General features: G+C 41.6%; 1 protein-coding gene across 1 annotated transcript in view; it reads left to right on the top strand.

The window, feature by feature from the left end:
- LOC149320830 (complement C4-B-like) overlaps positions 1 to 15,041 on the top strand; it is a 94,839-nt gene that overhangs the window by 60,039 nt on the left and 19,759 nt on the right. The window contains exons 25-32 of the mRNA XM_089502623.1: positions 741 to 816; positions 2,252 to 2,408; positions 4,211 to 4,348; positions 6,104 to 6,275; positions 6,985 to 7,205; positions 10,100 to 10,258; positions 12,495 to 12,554; positions 13,229 to 13,322. Of these exons, the coding sequence (XP_089358749.1) occupies positions 741 to 816; positions 2,252 to 2,408; positions 4,211 to 4,348; positions 6,104 to 6,275; positions 6,985 to 7,205; positions 10,100 to 10,258; positions 12,495 to 12,554; positions 13,229 to 13,322 (1,077 nt within the window). The remainder of the gene's footprint in view (positions 1 to 740; positions 817 to 2,251; positions 2,409 to 4,210; positions 4,349 to 6,103; positions 6,276 to 6,984; positions 7,206 to 10,099; positions 10,259 to 12,494; positions 12,555 to 13,228; positions 13,323 to 15,041) is intronic.

Raw genomic sequence — 15,041 nt, forward strand, 5'->3', positions numbered from 1 at the left:
AGGAGGAGGAGGAAGCCTGGCACCGCGGCGATCGCCACGATGCCAAGCTTCCCCGCGCCCTTCCCGGCCTGGGAGCCGGCCTAGGCTCCCTCCCAGGCCGAGAGGAGGAGGAGGAGGACAAGGTTTAAAAATCTAGGACTTTTTTTTTAATTTCCTAGCCAGGAAATTTAAAAAAAAAATGTCCTACATTTTCAAACCTTGTCCTACATTTGTCCCGGTTTGGAGGTCCTCCATTATGGCAACCCTACAAACCCCCAAATATTTTTTTCCAAGTTCTGAATGGGCAAACACTTTTGTCTTTATTAGCTAACTGCTCCATTAAGCAAAACGTGTTGCTAGCACTGATTTTCTTGTTGTGCTTGTGATATTACAAATCCTGCTCAGCACCCACCCCTAAGTTCTAGTCTATAAGAAATAAATCATTTGGCAATGCAGTGAAAATAAAATGCTATTTTTGTTTGTGTTTCTATGCATTTATGTGGGGAAGCTATCCACAGCTTTCATCAAATTTTCAAAGAGGTCTATCACTCCTAAAAGTTTTAAGAAGCAGCTCTCTAGGGAAATTCTCACTTAACTGATGCATTGGTTTGGTGAGCTGCGGTACATTTATTTTTTGACCGTAGCACCTCTTTCTCTCCATAGTGAGAAAATCTTGATACAATGAATTTGTAGACAAGCCGCAAAAAATCATGATTACGCTGGGCTCTCTTTCATATTTTTGTGTTTATTTTGCATCATAGGCTACGAGCGAATCCTCACCTTCCGTAAGGAGGATGGGTCTTATGGAGCTTGGCTGTCTCGTCCCAGCAGTACCTGGTAAGATCCAGCACTTCAAATGAAGTCTTTCTGAGAGTAACAGGAGATCATTTGCATGCAAATTTTGGGGCACCAATCCTAACCCTAACCCTAACCCTAACCCTTTCCTTCTTATTATGAGTCTCCTGCTGAGGGTGGGGAACAATTTTGGCCCCAGGTCTTGAAGGTATGTTTTCAGTGACCAGGAATTGACAGAGGCCCTTTCACAGTAAACAATTATACCACCATAATTCTTCTTTAACTGTCATGGCTGCATCCCATGAAATCCTGGGGTTTGTAGTTTGGCAAGCCACTAAGAAAACAAAAATAATGACCACAGAAGAAATACATAAATTCAATCTAGACAATGAGGAAATCGAAACAGTTAAAGAATTCCCATACCTAGGATCAAAAATTGACCAGAATGGTGACTGTAGTCAAGAAATAGGAAGACTAGGAATGGGCTATGAAAGAACTAGAAAAGATCCTGAAGAGTAAAAATAAGCAACTGAGACTAAAGTTAGAATTGTCGAGGCCATTGGATTCCCAGTCACCATGTACGGATGTGAGAGCTGGACAGTAAATGAAACAGACAGAGAGAAAGTCAACTCTTTGGAGAAGAGTGCTGAGGATACTGTGGGCAGGCAATAAGTCAAACAAGTGGGTCCTTGAACAGATCAGACCAGAGCTTTCCTTGGAAGCCAAGATGATCAAGCCAAGGCTATCATACTTTGACCACATAATAAGGAGGCACAAATCACTGGAAAAGACAATAGTGCTAGGAAAAGTAGAGAGTAGAAGAAGGAGGGAAAGACTGCATGCCAGATGAATGGACTCAATTGGGAGAGGGGGGGTGTCAGAGGTATACCATTGAAGGAACTAAACAGAGCAGTGGAAGATAGGAAGTATTGGCGATATCTCATCCACAAGGTCACCATGAGTTGGAAAAGACTCAAGGGCAGCTAACAACAACAAAAGCCACTATAGCACTCAGGCTGGCTGAGAATTCTTAAATATCCCTTTCTAAACCGCAAATCCCAGGATTCCATAATATGGTTGTCTTGACAGTTCAAGAGGAGCCATAGAACTATAACTGTGTATTGTGCAAGGGCCCATGATATCACTTTGGCTTTCATTCTTGGCAGCATTTTTGGCTTATGTAAAAAAGGGGTTTCAGGTTTGGGAGGGTGAGTGAATCTAACAAAAACACTGTGTTTGGGGGCAATTTTGTGCTATTCTTGATTATTTTCAGGCCAAAAAAAATCACCTTTAAAAAAGAATTGATCTAGGGTCTGTGGTAGTGGTCATGGGGAGGACTGCATGAAACCCACAGGCTGCACTTTCCTCACCTCTGGCTGAAATGAAAAGTTGTGACAAAGCCTCTGTTCTTATCAGACCCCTTGAGCAACCCTCCCTGATCACTCCCCTCATCCTTTCCTATTCTTGCTCATTTTAGGCTGACAGCCTTGGTGCTGAAAGTTTTATCACTGAGCCGTGAGTACCAGGATATAGATGAAGAGAAGCTCCATGAAACAGCACAGTGGTTAGTGAGAAGACAAGAGTCTGATGGCTCTTTTCGAGATCCCAATCCTGTCTATCACCGGGAGATGCAGGTGAGCCCTTGTAGTCCAAATAATTATGTATCTGCACTTGTTTTTTCTTTGGAGAGCTTGGAAAGTTGCTTTTAAAAAGTAATTTGTCAGAAAGCCCAGTGACTAGTTACACTGCTAATGATTTTGAAGCTTTATTTTTACTTTTTTCTGGAGGGGGAGCCTTAAATTTGATACCATACTATTAGTGGAAAACATCATGGATCTAGAACAATTACTAAGGCAGGTCAATGAAGAAAGTGCAAGGGCAGGTTTATTGCCAAACATAAAGAAACAAAAAAAAGTGACCATGGAGGATCTACCTACTTTCAACCTAGACAATGAGGAAATTGAAATAGTTAGAGATTTCCTGTATCTTGGATCAACCATTGATCTAAAAGGAGACTGCAGTCAAGAGATAAGAAGAAGACTAAGAATGGGGAGGGCAGGTATGAAAGAACTAGGAAAAAAATCCTAAAATGTAAAGATATACAACTGAGCACTAAAGTTAGATGTTTTCAATCCATTGTATTCCCCATTGCCATCGATGGCTATAAGAACTGAACAGTGAAGAAAGCAGATAACAAGAAAATCAGCTCTTTGGAGCTGTGGTGCTGGGGAATAGTGCTGAGAATACCGTGGATGGCCAAAAGGACAAACAAATGGGTCCTTGAACAGATCAAGCCTGGACTCTCCCTGGAAGCCAGGATGATTAAATTGGGGCTGTCGTACCTTGGCCACATCATGAGAAGGCATGAATCACTGGAAAAGACAATAATGCTAGGAAAGGTGAAGGGCAGTAGAAAGAGAGGAAGACCACACACCAGATGGATAGACTCAATCAGGAATCTCATGACAATTCCCTTTTTCGTTGGCGGAGTCCCTTGAGTGTCAGTATACCCTATTTCATTGAGAATGTGAATATTAATTACAGAAAACCACTGTTGCTTTTGAACAGACCTGGATCAGAACTCTACAGAGGATCATATTTTAAACCTTTTGTCCTCTAGCAGAGTCAGACTTACACATTTTCCAAGTCCCTATCATGTTAAATGTCTCTAGTAAGACCTGTTTATATATGAATGACCAAAGCTTCTCAAGCTCTGTCAGCCGATGTATATTCTTAGGGACTTTGCTTAGTCTGTGGACAAAGGATAATATTTACAATTCAAAGTGGAAAATTTTGGAAGAACTAAGCATCAATAGCTTGTCATCTAAGGTCTGGAACATGCCCCTATCTATGCACTTGACTATATACCTATCTTTAAAATAATGTATGATGTTCTTTTTTGTTTGAAAAGGAAACTTTAAAATGTGCAAATGAATGAATATTCTTCACATTTCTACACTGTACCACTTCAAAGCAACAAATTACAAGTGATGTTACATCTAATCTTTGCATAGTGACTCCATACCCTCCAACTGTCCCAATTTGGCAGGGATAATTTATCCTCTATCATCCTACTTTATCAGTTGCTTTTAACATGTCCCAGTTTCTCTCTCCTCCTTCCATTTTACCCCTTTGTTCGCAGCTCACTCCAATTGCTATAAGCTCTGTTCAGTAAGGAGGGAGAGGACACAATCTTTCCATTCCCTATAGACTCAGACAAGCTGCCACAGCCTCTCTTAGCTTGTCTGTTCTTCATTATTAATAACATTTGCCATCTTAACTGCACTCTGATGTTGCTTGGCCACATGAGTTCCAGTTTTCATCTGTAAAACATTGGAGAGTATGGTACTCCTACCTGCTTCCTGGTCACTGAATCCAGGGGAGAAGAACTAATTTACAGCTCCCTGTCTTTAGCTTTCATGTCTTTCTTCCCCAGGGTGGTGTTGGCGGCCTTCATGGGGGAGTCTCTCTTACAGCATTCATCACCATTGCACTTAAGCAGGCCTTGGCTATGTATGAAAGAAAAACTGAGCCTGACCCAGACCAGCAAAGGATGGAACATCTGAGCCAAATGGTATGAATGAAGAATGTTGGATGTAAATACAATCATCCTGCCACATTCATAGGGATCAGTGGCATCACTATGAGGTGTGGGGAGTGTGGACTGCACCGGGTGACACTTAAAAGAGGGGTAACACCCATTTGCACCCTCCTCCCCCTTGCCGGCTGCTCCGTCCTGTGCTTCCTCTCCAGGAAAAAAGCCTGGGATGGAGGAGGGAGGAGAGTGTGTGACTGCGCACGCTTGCAGGCTGCTCCATCCCGCACCTTTTCCCTGGAGAGAAAGCCCAGGATGGAGCAGCAGCCAAGGGCATGCAGGTGATCCTTTTCCTCCTCCAACCATGGGCCTTCTCTCTGGAGAGGAAGCCTGGGATGGAATGTGTGCAGCTGCTCTGCCGCTCTGGCCCTCGAGGAGGAGGTGTGCATGCTGCAGTGAAGCCTGGAGGGCCAGCATACGGCTGCCATGTACCCCCCCCCCAGCATTCTGCCAGTCCCCTCCAGCAGCTCCTCTCTGCACCAGGTGGCACCCGGCAGGGATGCCAGTAATTGGGAGTAAATTCAACTCAAACAACTTGCTTTAAAAGTATAACATTTTAACTATGTTTTGCTATGTACAATATACAGCGTGCCTGCGCCATATGCAGGTCCGCCATACACGGCTTTAATTTGATGCGGAAGGTTAAGCCGCAGGAGGTATAATGACACTGCACCACATGCGGGAGCGCTTCCCCATTGAAACAAAAGGGGGTTGAGCATACACATTTTTCCTCATATGCTGGGGGGTCCAGAACAGATCCCTTGCATATGGGGAGGACCCACTGTACACTCAGGTATAAGTCCATCTCATGCATAAATCAAGGGCAGGTTTGGGAACCAAAATTATGGATTTTGATATGACCCATGGATAAGTCAAGGGTAAAACTTAGAGGCGTGTAAATAACGATGGAAAGGATGAAGCAAAGAAAGACAATGTCAAGGGACTTATAAAATTCCAGTGGCCACCCTGTTTGTGTTCACCCTAAAAGCTGAATTGATGAAAAAATGGCAGGGGACGGGGGTGTCAGTGCTTGCAGGACAGATTACACTCTTGCTTTCATCTCTGGATGGTGTGTGTGTGTGTTAAAGTATAGCACTTATGCTGATTCATGGATAAGTTAACTTAGGTTTTTGGGGTCAACGTTTTGAACTAAATTTCTAGACTTACAATAATCCTGCTTATTATATTAATGTTGTGAACCATTATTTTATATATTAGAAAGTTTGATTAACTATGTTTTAAAGATTGCTGACATTATTTAATGCTTTCTAACATATATTATACAGTATTTTTTATTTAGTCCTATATTGGTATAGTCCTATATTCCTATATAATCCTCAATATAATCCTCAGAGCTTTATTGAAAGCCTAATAATTTTGGATTATTAATGTTAGAAAGCATTAAAACGTGGTTGATCAGACTTTCTAATACATAAAATAACATTAATATAATAAGCAAGATTCATTTTCCCCATTAAAGCATTAATGCAAAATAAGAAAAAAGAAAAAGAAAGAAAAGAAATTTGGTTTTCTTGAGCATTGGAAGTTTATCAGTGAGGCCCACCATGGCAACCTGGGGGCATAAGTCGCCCCTTGCCCTGGCATTATTGCCCACCCAATTGTAAGGGAAGATGAAAGAGGAATTGTGGTGGCTTCATCGGCAAACAGAAGGGTGAAAAAGAAGTGGCTTTCAGTCTCTCTAATCAGCTCTTGTTCTTCTTCTTCTTGTCCCAGAGAACCAGCCTGGCTCAGGCCACCTCCTTCCTTGCCAAGTCACTGAATGATCAATCGCTGGGCCCTTACCCAATTGCCATTTCCAGCTATGCCCTCACGCTTGCTTCTGATGACCAGTCGGCCATTGCTGCTGCAGACGTCTACCTGAAAGGACTTGCTAGCGAGGATCAAAGTACTCCATCCTAATTTAACACTGTTTAAAATGTCTGCTTCTGGGGATGCAAATCTGAAAGATCTCTTTCTTACTGTCCTGATATAAGGCCAAGGATTGATATGTTCATTTCCTACATGGGGAATTGACTAGATCTGCATATGTGGGACAATGAGGTGCTATAAAAGTTTTATCACTGAGAAGATTATCAGATGGGAACAAACTCCCATCCTTAAAGCATGCTAATAGCACAATTGGGGGAAAGATAATCACAACCCTGTGTGCTTAGCCTGTCCTTCTGCCGTCCGGAAAGAGTAATGGATAAATCTGAATAAATCTTGCCAAGAAAACCCAATATTAGGTTTGCCTTAGGGTTGCTATAAATCAGGAACGACTTGAAGGCACACAACAGCAACAACAGATGATAGACAGGCAGTTACTTTATGTTTTTTAGTTTGTGTTTTATCTGCAGCATCTCTCCATTTCTATCATACTGCTTCTGTTTTGAAATGTTTACTGTATTGTTTTATTGATTTTAACTGCTGTTAGCTGCCCTGAGCAGTGTGTAAACCCCAAAGGAGTAGGATATCATTTTAAAAATATATCTATATAGAAATACAACATACAGAGTGTACATGTGTGTATGAGATTCTGACCACAATTCTCCTGAATCACATCTGCTTCAGTTCTACATATTTGTTTGTTCTCTTGCCATTTGTGTCTCCTTCAGACAAAACTGTGATGTTTTGGGCAGTGGAAGAAAAGGACCGACTGCAAGGAGAGAGAGCTGAAACTTTTCAGCGGGTCCCACCGGCTTCAGCTATTGCAGTGGAAGCCACAAGCTATGCCCTCCTCTACCTGGTGAAACAAAAGGATGTTGAAAGGGCCAGCAAGGTGGCTCGGTGGCTGACGGAGCAGAGGAATTACGGTGGAGGGTTTAGATCGACCCAGGTATCCTTGGATATAACATCAGATTTCCCTTTAGAAAAGAAGCAGTTAACAAGTGAAAATCCGGGAGCCAGCATGGTCTAGTGGTTTCAGCATTGAGCTAAGACACTCGATACCAAGGTTCAAATCATCACTCATTCCTGGAAACCTACTAGGTGACCTTGGGCAAGTTACACATTCTCAACCTCAGAGGAAAGCAAAGACTCTGAACAAATTTTGCCAAGAAAACCCCGATATGGTCATGTTAGGGTTGCCATAAGTGGGAAACAACTTGAAGGCATACACAACAACAACAAAAACAACAACAACATTGGGAAAGTACCTGGATAGAGGAGCTGAGTAGAATATTAGAAATGAGAACCAGGATCCTTGAGGTGACTTACGGTATCCTTGTGTAACCAGGAGATATGCCTGCGTAAAGGAGCATAAAACTCATAAAGCAGCATTCTCTGGAGTTGTTTGGGCATCTGGCCTGTCATGATATGTTTATCGAAGTCAAACTGATGGATTCTATAACAGTTTAGCATTCTAGAGCAGTGGTGATCACATTTGCAGGTGGTGAGATGAGAATGGAAAAGGAGACTAGCTTCTGGCAGGAATGTTCAAGGTTGTCCCACTGTGAGAATGGAATGGCAACAAGAGTGTAAAGGGGAGGTGTGGGAATGAAAGCAGAAAAACTGTTTACTAATTGGGAACAAATGAAAAATAATCCTGCCATGATTCTGAAATTCTGCATGGTTCAATTAGTCCAAGTAAATGGTTGCGACAATGAACGTCACTGGAGTGGATCTATAGTTTCTTAATAAAGGTTTCTGAGTTTTTACTACTCAGCCCAAGTTTTTGAACTCCTGCTGGACTTGACAAGTGTAAAGGAGCTAGCCTGTAGCTCCTTGAGCAATGATTTCACCAAGCCTTGGACTTCACATTTCACCAAGGTTGTCACAAGGATGCTTCCCTTTTGTCCCTAGACAAAGACCTTTTATTTACATAGGCTTTCTGCAATTAAGTGCTTGTTGCAGAGGTGCCATTTAACAGTGGAAGGCTTTTTATAGAATCATGGGATCAATAGAGTTGGAAGAGACCACAAGGGCCATCCAGTCCAACCCCCCTGCTATGCAGGGACTCTCAATCAAAGCATACCTGGCAGATGGCCATCCAGCCTCTGCTTAAAGACCTCCAAAGAAGGAGACTCCATTACACTACAAGGGAATGTGTTCCACTGTCGAACAGCCCTTACTGTCAGGAGGTTCCTCCTAATGTTGAGGTGAAATCTCTTTTCCTGGAGCTTGCCCAGTTCCCTAAATCAATCCTTATAGGTCATGGTTTCCAGACCCTTCACCATTTTAGTCGCCCTCCTTTGTCCTTTTTGAATTGTGGTGCCCAGAATATTTTCATGCTTTTTGACTGTTTTAAATTACTGTGAGCCCTTGGTATCCACTGGGTTTTGGTTCCCACCCACCCCCACCATGGATACTAAAATCTATGGATGCTCAAGTCTCATTAAATTCAGTGGTGTAGTAAAATGGTGTCCCTTACATAAAAAGGCAAAGTCAAGATTTGCTTTTTGGAATTCATATATATTTTAAAATATTTTTAAACCATGGAGGAGAACCTTTTCCATGGGGAGGCATTAAAGAAATATGATAGTCCTAAGGACTGGAGCGCAGCTTTGGTGCAGCTTCTGGCCTCTTAAGATGCATGTGTCATTTAAACAGCATATCTCCAAAGTGATCCGAAGCAGCTTTATTTTGGCCTGTCTGTTCGGGCCCTCAGTCTCTCAAAAGATTTTCTACTGCCCTGTTGGGTCCTTCATCTTTCTTCTCTATCAACGTTCCATAACCAAGATGGTGAGATAAATATTTCTTCTTAACCTGAACTATTCACTAGCTAGATTAGGATATAGCTTCAGGTACATATAGATTAAAGCCATTAGTAAACTTTTGTTTGCACTTCAAGCTACTTGTGTTGTTTTTGAGTCAGTCTCAGTTCTTAGAGAAGTATAGTTTGACAAGACATGTCTTCTGCTACTCTGCTGATTTAAAGCTAGACCCTAATAGGCTTGGTTTTGATATTTAAGTATTTTTTTTTTGTTTGCTACCCAAAGGCTGAAGCCTTAGGAAACTCAAATTGCCCTACAATACAGAAAGGGGGGGGGGGGGTTCTCAAATAAAAATCTCAAAAGACCATTTAAAAAAAATAGGCTGCATCTGCACTACAGGATTAATGCAATTTGACATTACTTTAACTGGCATGGCTCCATGCTATGAAATTTTGGGTTTGTAGTTTTGTAAGATGTTTAGTCTTCTCTGTCAGAGTAATCTGGTGTCAAACAAACTACATATTACAGGATGTGACACTTAAAATTGTGCATTAATTTTGCAGTATGGCAAGAGCCACAGACAATTTTATTTGTTTGTTTATTGCCATTTTCTGTCTTCTGTAAACCACCTTGAGCCCAGGCTTGGGAAGAAGGTGTGATATAAATGAAATGACGGATGAATGGGGTCTGGCTATGGGGAACTGCTGTGATAAACATCCAGACTTGAGATCTTACCACTGAACAGCAGAACAGTCCCTCTTATGTGACTGTGGGAAGGAGGCAAGTGCAACCTACGTACCCCCTCAGAATGTTGTTGTTGTTGTGTTCTTTCAAGTCATTTCCAACGTATGGTGATCCCAAGGCAAACCAATATCAGGGCTTCTTGGCAAGTTACTTTAGAGGGGGTTTGCCATTGCCATCCTTTGAGGCTGAGAGTGTGTGACTTGCCCAAGGTTAACTCAATGGACTTCCATGGCTGAGCTGGGATTCAAACCCTGGTCTGCAGAGTCATAGCACAATGCCTAGACCACTACACCATGCTGGAATGTCTAATTTCAATACCATCTTCCATTTTCAGGATACTGTGGTGGCACTAGAAGCTTTGTCACGTTATTGGATCAGCACTTTCAATGAGGAAGAGAACGAATTGAAGGTGACCCTCACCATCCCTGGCAAAAGCTTGCCGGTATTATTTTCATTTGGGAAGTCCAATGATCCAGTTCAGGAAGAACTACAGGTATATGCTTTTCAGATTATTTCTTACTTCTTCAGTGGCTTTCCACCCATTCAGTGCTTTCAGTTGGTTAGCTGCTTTCCTCCTGCCCATGTTTGGACAAAATGATCCATGTTTGTATGGATGTTTTATTGGAAATAGGGACTGGGTAGGAAGAAAATGGAATCTAGCAGCACATTTAAGACTAACTGATTTATATTTTAACATGAACTTGGTAAGAGTGATATGAAAGCTTTGGGTCATTAAGCATATTTATACAGTTGTGGTAGTGCAGAAAGATAAAGAAAATTACTACAATGACCAATGCAGAGAAATAGAAGACAACAATAAAAAGGGAAGAACAAGAGGTCTATTTCACAAGATCCGGGAAATCATAGGAAAACTCAAAACAAAGACTGGGACGCTCTAGATGGCAATAAAAATAGCATAATTCAAAACCAGGAGGAAATAAAAAGATGTTGGATGCATTACAAAGAAGAATTATACAAAAGAGATGACAAAATGAAGGACACATGGAACAAAGAGCCACATGAAGATGAACCCCAAATTCTAAAAAGTGAGGTGGAAACTGAAATAAGAGAAATAGCAAAAAACAAATCACCAGGAACAGATGATATTCCAATTGAACTGCTACAATCCACATTGACAGAGTCATCTCTAGTGCTAATCAACATATGTCAACAGATATGGAAAACAAAATGATGGCCAACAGATTGGAAGCAATCAATATACATCCCCATCCACAAAAAAGGAGACACAAGAGATTGCAGCAACTATAGGACCATAGCACTGATCTCCCATGTAAGCAAAATCATGCTCAAAATTCTGCAACATAGATTCCAGCCATACATGGAGAGAGAAATCCCAGATTTACGGAGGGATTCAGGAAAGGAAGAGGCACCAGGGACCACATTTCAAACATACAATGGCTAATGGAGCACACCAGGTAATTCCATAAGAAAATCTGCATGTGCTTTATAGACTATAGCAAAGCCTTTGACTGCATAGAATAGATCGTGAAAGGCTATGGAATTCCCTTAAAGACATGGGAGTGGCAAAACATCTGATAGTCCTGATGAGGAATCTATACTCAGGACAAGAGGCTACTGTCAAAACAGAACATGGAGAAACAGAATGGTTCCCAATTGGCAAAGGGGTCAGGCAAGGCTGCATCCTTTCACCCTCTCTGTTCAACTTGTATGCAGAACATATTGTAAGAAAGTAATTTGTTCCTGTTGTTGCTTTCAAATATAATCAAACTATAATTATTAGATATTGCTTATTGGAGTGTACAAAAAGTAACACACCACATTACATGTTGCTCTGCTTGTTGCTTTTTCATTATACAGTGTTATCTGCACTTATGGAACTTGGATTCACTGACATAATTGTTGAATATTTCCTGCCCATAAAAAAGACTTAAAATGCTTTTTAAAAGCAATTTCCAGCTAATCAGATAACATTACTCATTTCACCAGTAAAGTAACATCTTTCCTTCTCATTTGCCTTTGTTATACTCTTAGTCTGCCTAAATATAACTTGTAACTGTGTTGCTTCTAACTTGTTACTTCCAAGTTCTAAACAGCATAAGCATCAAATCTCTGCTTTTCAGAGGATCATTCCCAAGAGCAAAAACAGGCAACATACAGAATGACAGCTAAACACTAAGACTGTGGAACAGTACCACCTGGAGGTGTTGCTTTTATCATCATTAAGATTCCCCCAAAGAATTTATTCAAGCCATGTATAGCTGAATCTGTGGATAAAGAATCCATGGATACGGAGGGCCAACTGTGCATTGTTCTCAACCTTATAAATAAATAACACAGGCAGCCTTCCCCAACCAGGTGTCATCCAAATGTATTGTACTACAACTCCCATCATTCTCACCCAGCACGGTCAAATGATATATTTCAACACATCTGGTTGTGCCAAGTGAGAGGAGACGGGCACAGGAGGTGCCCTACAGAAGAGGGAGTGGGTCTTCTTTATTTCCTTCCTTGTTTCTAAAACCAGCCAGTCACTTGAATCTCAATCTCCACTTAGCAGTTCCTCTCCCAGCCTAGTGCCCACCAGATGTTTTTGACCTACAAATCTCATCAGCTTCAGCTAAATAAACAGCATGAAGTCAAACACATCTGAAAAGTGTAAGGAAAAGCTGCCATATATGATACTAAAATATTAGTTAGATGGGTCAGTCGTTCACTTGCTTCTTTGTTTCGTCTCTTCCTTCCATTAGTTTTCCTTGGGAACCAACATCCTTGTAAAGGTGGAAGGAAAAGGGAAAGGGACTTTGACTGTGAGTATCTTCATTCTGTTTTTAATTATTGCTACCCTCCTTTGTGTATTTGTATAAACTCAGAGTGGTGCAATGTGTTTCCTCCACTTTTATCTTCCCAACAGTTGGGTAAGGCAGGGATAAGCAAATGTAGCCTGAATAATCCATATAGCTCATAAAGTCATTTTTGCTGCACCTCCTGCTGTCTCAACGTGCATCTACGCTGTAGAAATAATGGAGTTTGACTTCACTTTAAGTGCTGTAGCTCCATTCTATGGAATTCTGGCATTTGTAGTTTTACAAGATCTTAGCCTTCTCTGCCAAAGAGTGCTGGTGATGCCTCACAAAACTACAAATCCCAAGATTCTGTAGGCTGGAGGCATGGTAGTTAAAAGTGGTATCAAACTACATTATGTCTACAGTGGAGATGCACTCTGACTGTGCATAAGGCAGGACTGTTTATTTGGACACAGAAAAATATAACTTTACATGCCTTGAGTGGACCATATATAGTTCTGTTCTTCAACAGAGGAGAGCAGCCAAGGACCCAGAAATAATAATTAGGTTGCCTCCAGTTTCCTCCTCAGTTATCATGCTGATTGTGGGGAGTCCAAGAGTAGGAGTCGTAATAAGTAACTTTTTCAAACTCTGACACCAAACAGTACTCTGGATCTTCTATTTTCTGTTCCATGCAGGTCCTCAAGCAATTTAACGTCTTAAATATGCAGAACACTTCATGCCAAACCCTCGGGTTAGAAGTGACCTTGAGTGGGTCTGTTCGACATGAACGTAAGTCAAAGTGGGGCTAGATATCTCTTTGAAACCTGGTATCATCCCTCCATACAATGTGGCTGGAGACTGTAGGGATTGTAATTCAATACTTCTTGACTATACCAAGTTGGGAAAGGCTGTACTAAAATCATGGTTTAGCCTCAGTTGCTCACTTCTTCCTACCTTCTCCTCCTTCATGCTTCCATTCCCCCATCCCCAACCATGGTTTATTGTTTTGTTGAACTGTGTTTGATATTGACTACAGTTAATAAAGATCATGGATGAGTTACATAATTTCAAGGCAGACAATGAGGAAAATGAAATAGTTAAAGATTTTCCATTGTTGTTGTAAACTGCCCTGAAGTTGACTTCAACTAATGGTGACCCTGTGGATGAGACATCTTCAAGCCCCTCTGTCCTTAACCTCTTTGCTCAGGTCCTGTAGGCCCAGACCTGTGTCTTCCCTGATCAAATATAACCATCTAGTTTATGATCTTCCCCTCTTTCTACTGCCTTCCACCATTCCTAGCATCAGTGCCTTTTCTAATTATTATTTTTAATTATGAAGTGGCCAAAGTACAACAGCCTCAATGTAGTCATCCTGGCTTCCAAGAATAGTGTGGGCTTGATCTGTTCCAGGACCCATATGTTTGTCTCCTTGGCTGCCCACGGTATCCTCAGCGCTCTTCTCCAGCACCACATTTCAGATGAATTGATTTTCTTTCTCTCTGCTTTTCTCACTGTCCAGCTCTCACATCTGTACTTGTACTGTCCATACCATCGTGTTTCCCATCACTGTGTATGGATATGAGAGCTGGATGGTGAGGGAAAAAAATAAACATGTTTCAGATGTGGTGCTGGAGAAGAGTTTTGCAGCTTAGCGTGTATGGCCAAGAAGACAACCAAATGAGTCTTACCATAGATCAACCAGTAGTATCTAATCCTGAGAACTGGGGTACTGATGGGACGGGTGGAGGAAGAAGAAATGGGCCCTGCCAGAGACCATGATCTAGTGATCTTGTCTGCTCTCCTCTTCCTCTGCCTCCCTCAGAGGTGGCTGCCCTCCAGGAAAGAAAAAGTTTGGTAAAGTGGAGAAGGAGGAGAAAGAAGAAGACGGGATCAGGGCCTCCAAGTCTTACACACACCCTTGAGCAACTCTCACACCCACCCTTAGGGTCTCACCCCACCGTTTGAGAACCACTGCTTTAAAAGGAAACTGGATAAATTAATGGTAGAATTCAAAAATAGAAACAGGTTAGTATGCAGAAACAGTATGTAGAGAGATCTTGTAGTACCTTTAAGACTAACTACAGAAAGTAGATGGCAGCATGAGCTTTTGTAGAGTTAAGTCTATGAAAGCTCATGCTGCCAATTTATCTCTCTAGATAAATTGATGGAGGTTAAAGGTACATTAGATTGAGGCCATCAATAGCTACTAGTCAAGATGGCTCCATTATCAGATGTGATATAGCAATAGCAATAGCAAGTACATTTCTATACTGCTTATCAATGCACTTAAATACTCCCTAAACAGTTTACAAACTGTAAGCTAATTGCCCCCAACAATCTGGGTACTCATTTTTGCAACCTCGGAAGGATGCAAGCCTGAATCAAGCTTGAGCCCTTTTGCTGGTATTGAACTTGCAACCTTATGGTTTTGAATGAGTGGCTGCAGTACAGGCATTTAACCACTGTGCCACCTGCATATGAATTCCTGGGTGAATATGTGATGGAGAG

This window comes from Sceloporus occidentalis, unplaced genomic scaffold, assembly GCF_023333645.1.
Source record: "Sceloporus occidentalis isolate IW3139 unplaced genomic scaffold, rSceOcc1.0.p SCAF_1, whole genome shotgun sequence".
Lineage (NCBI taxonomy): Eukaryota > Metazoa > Chordata > Lepidosauria > Squamata > Phrynosomatidae > Sceloporus > Sceloporus occidentalis.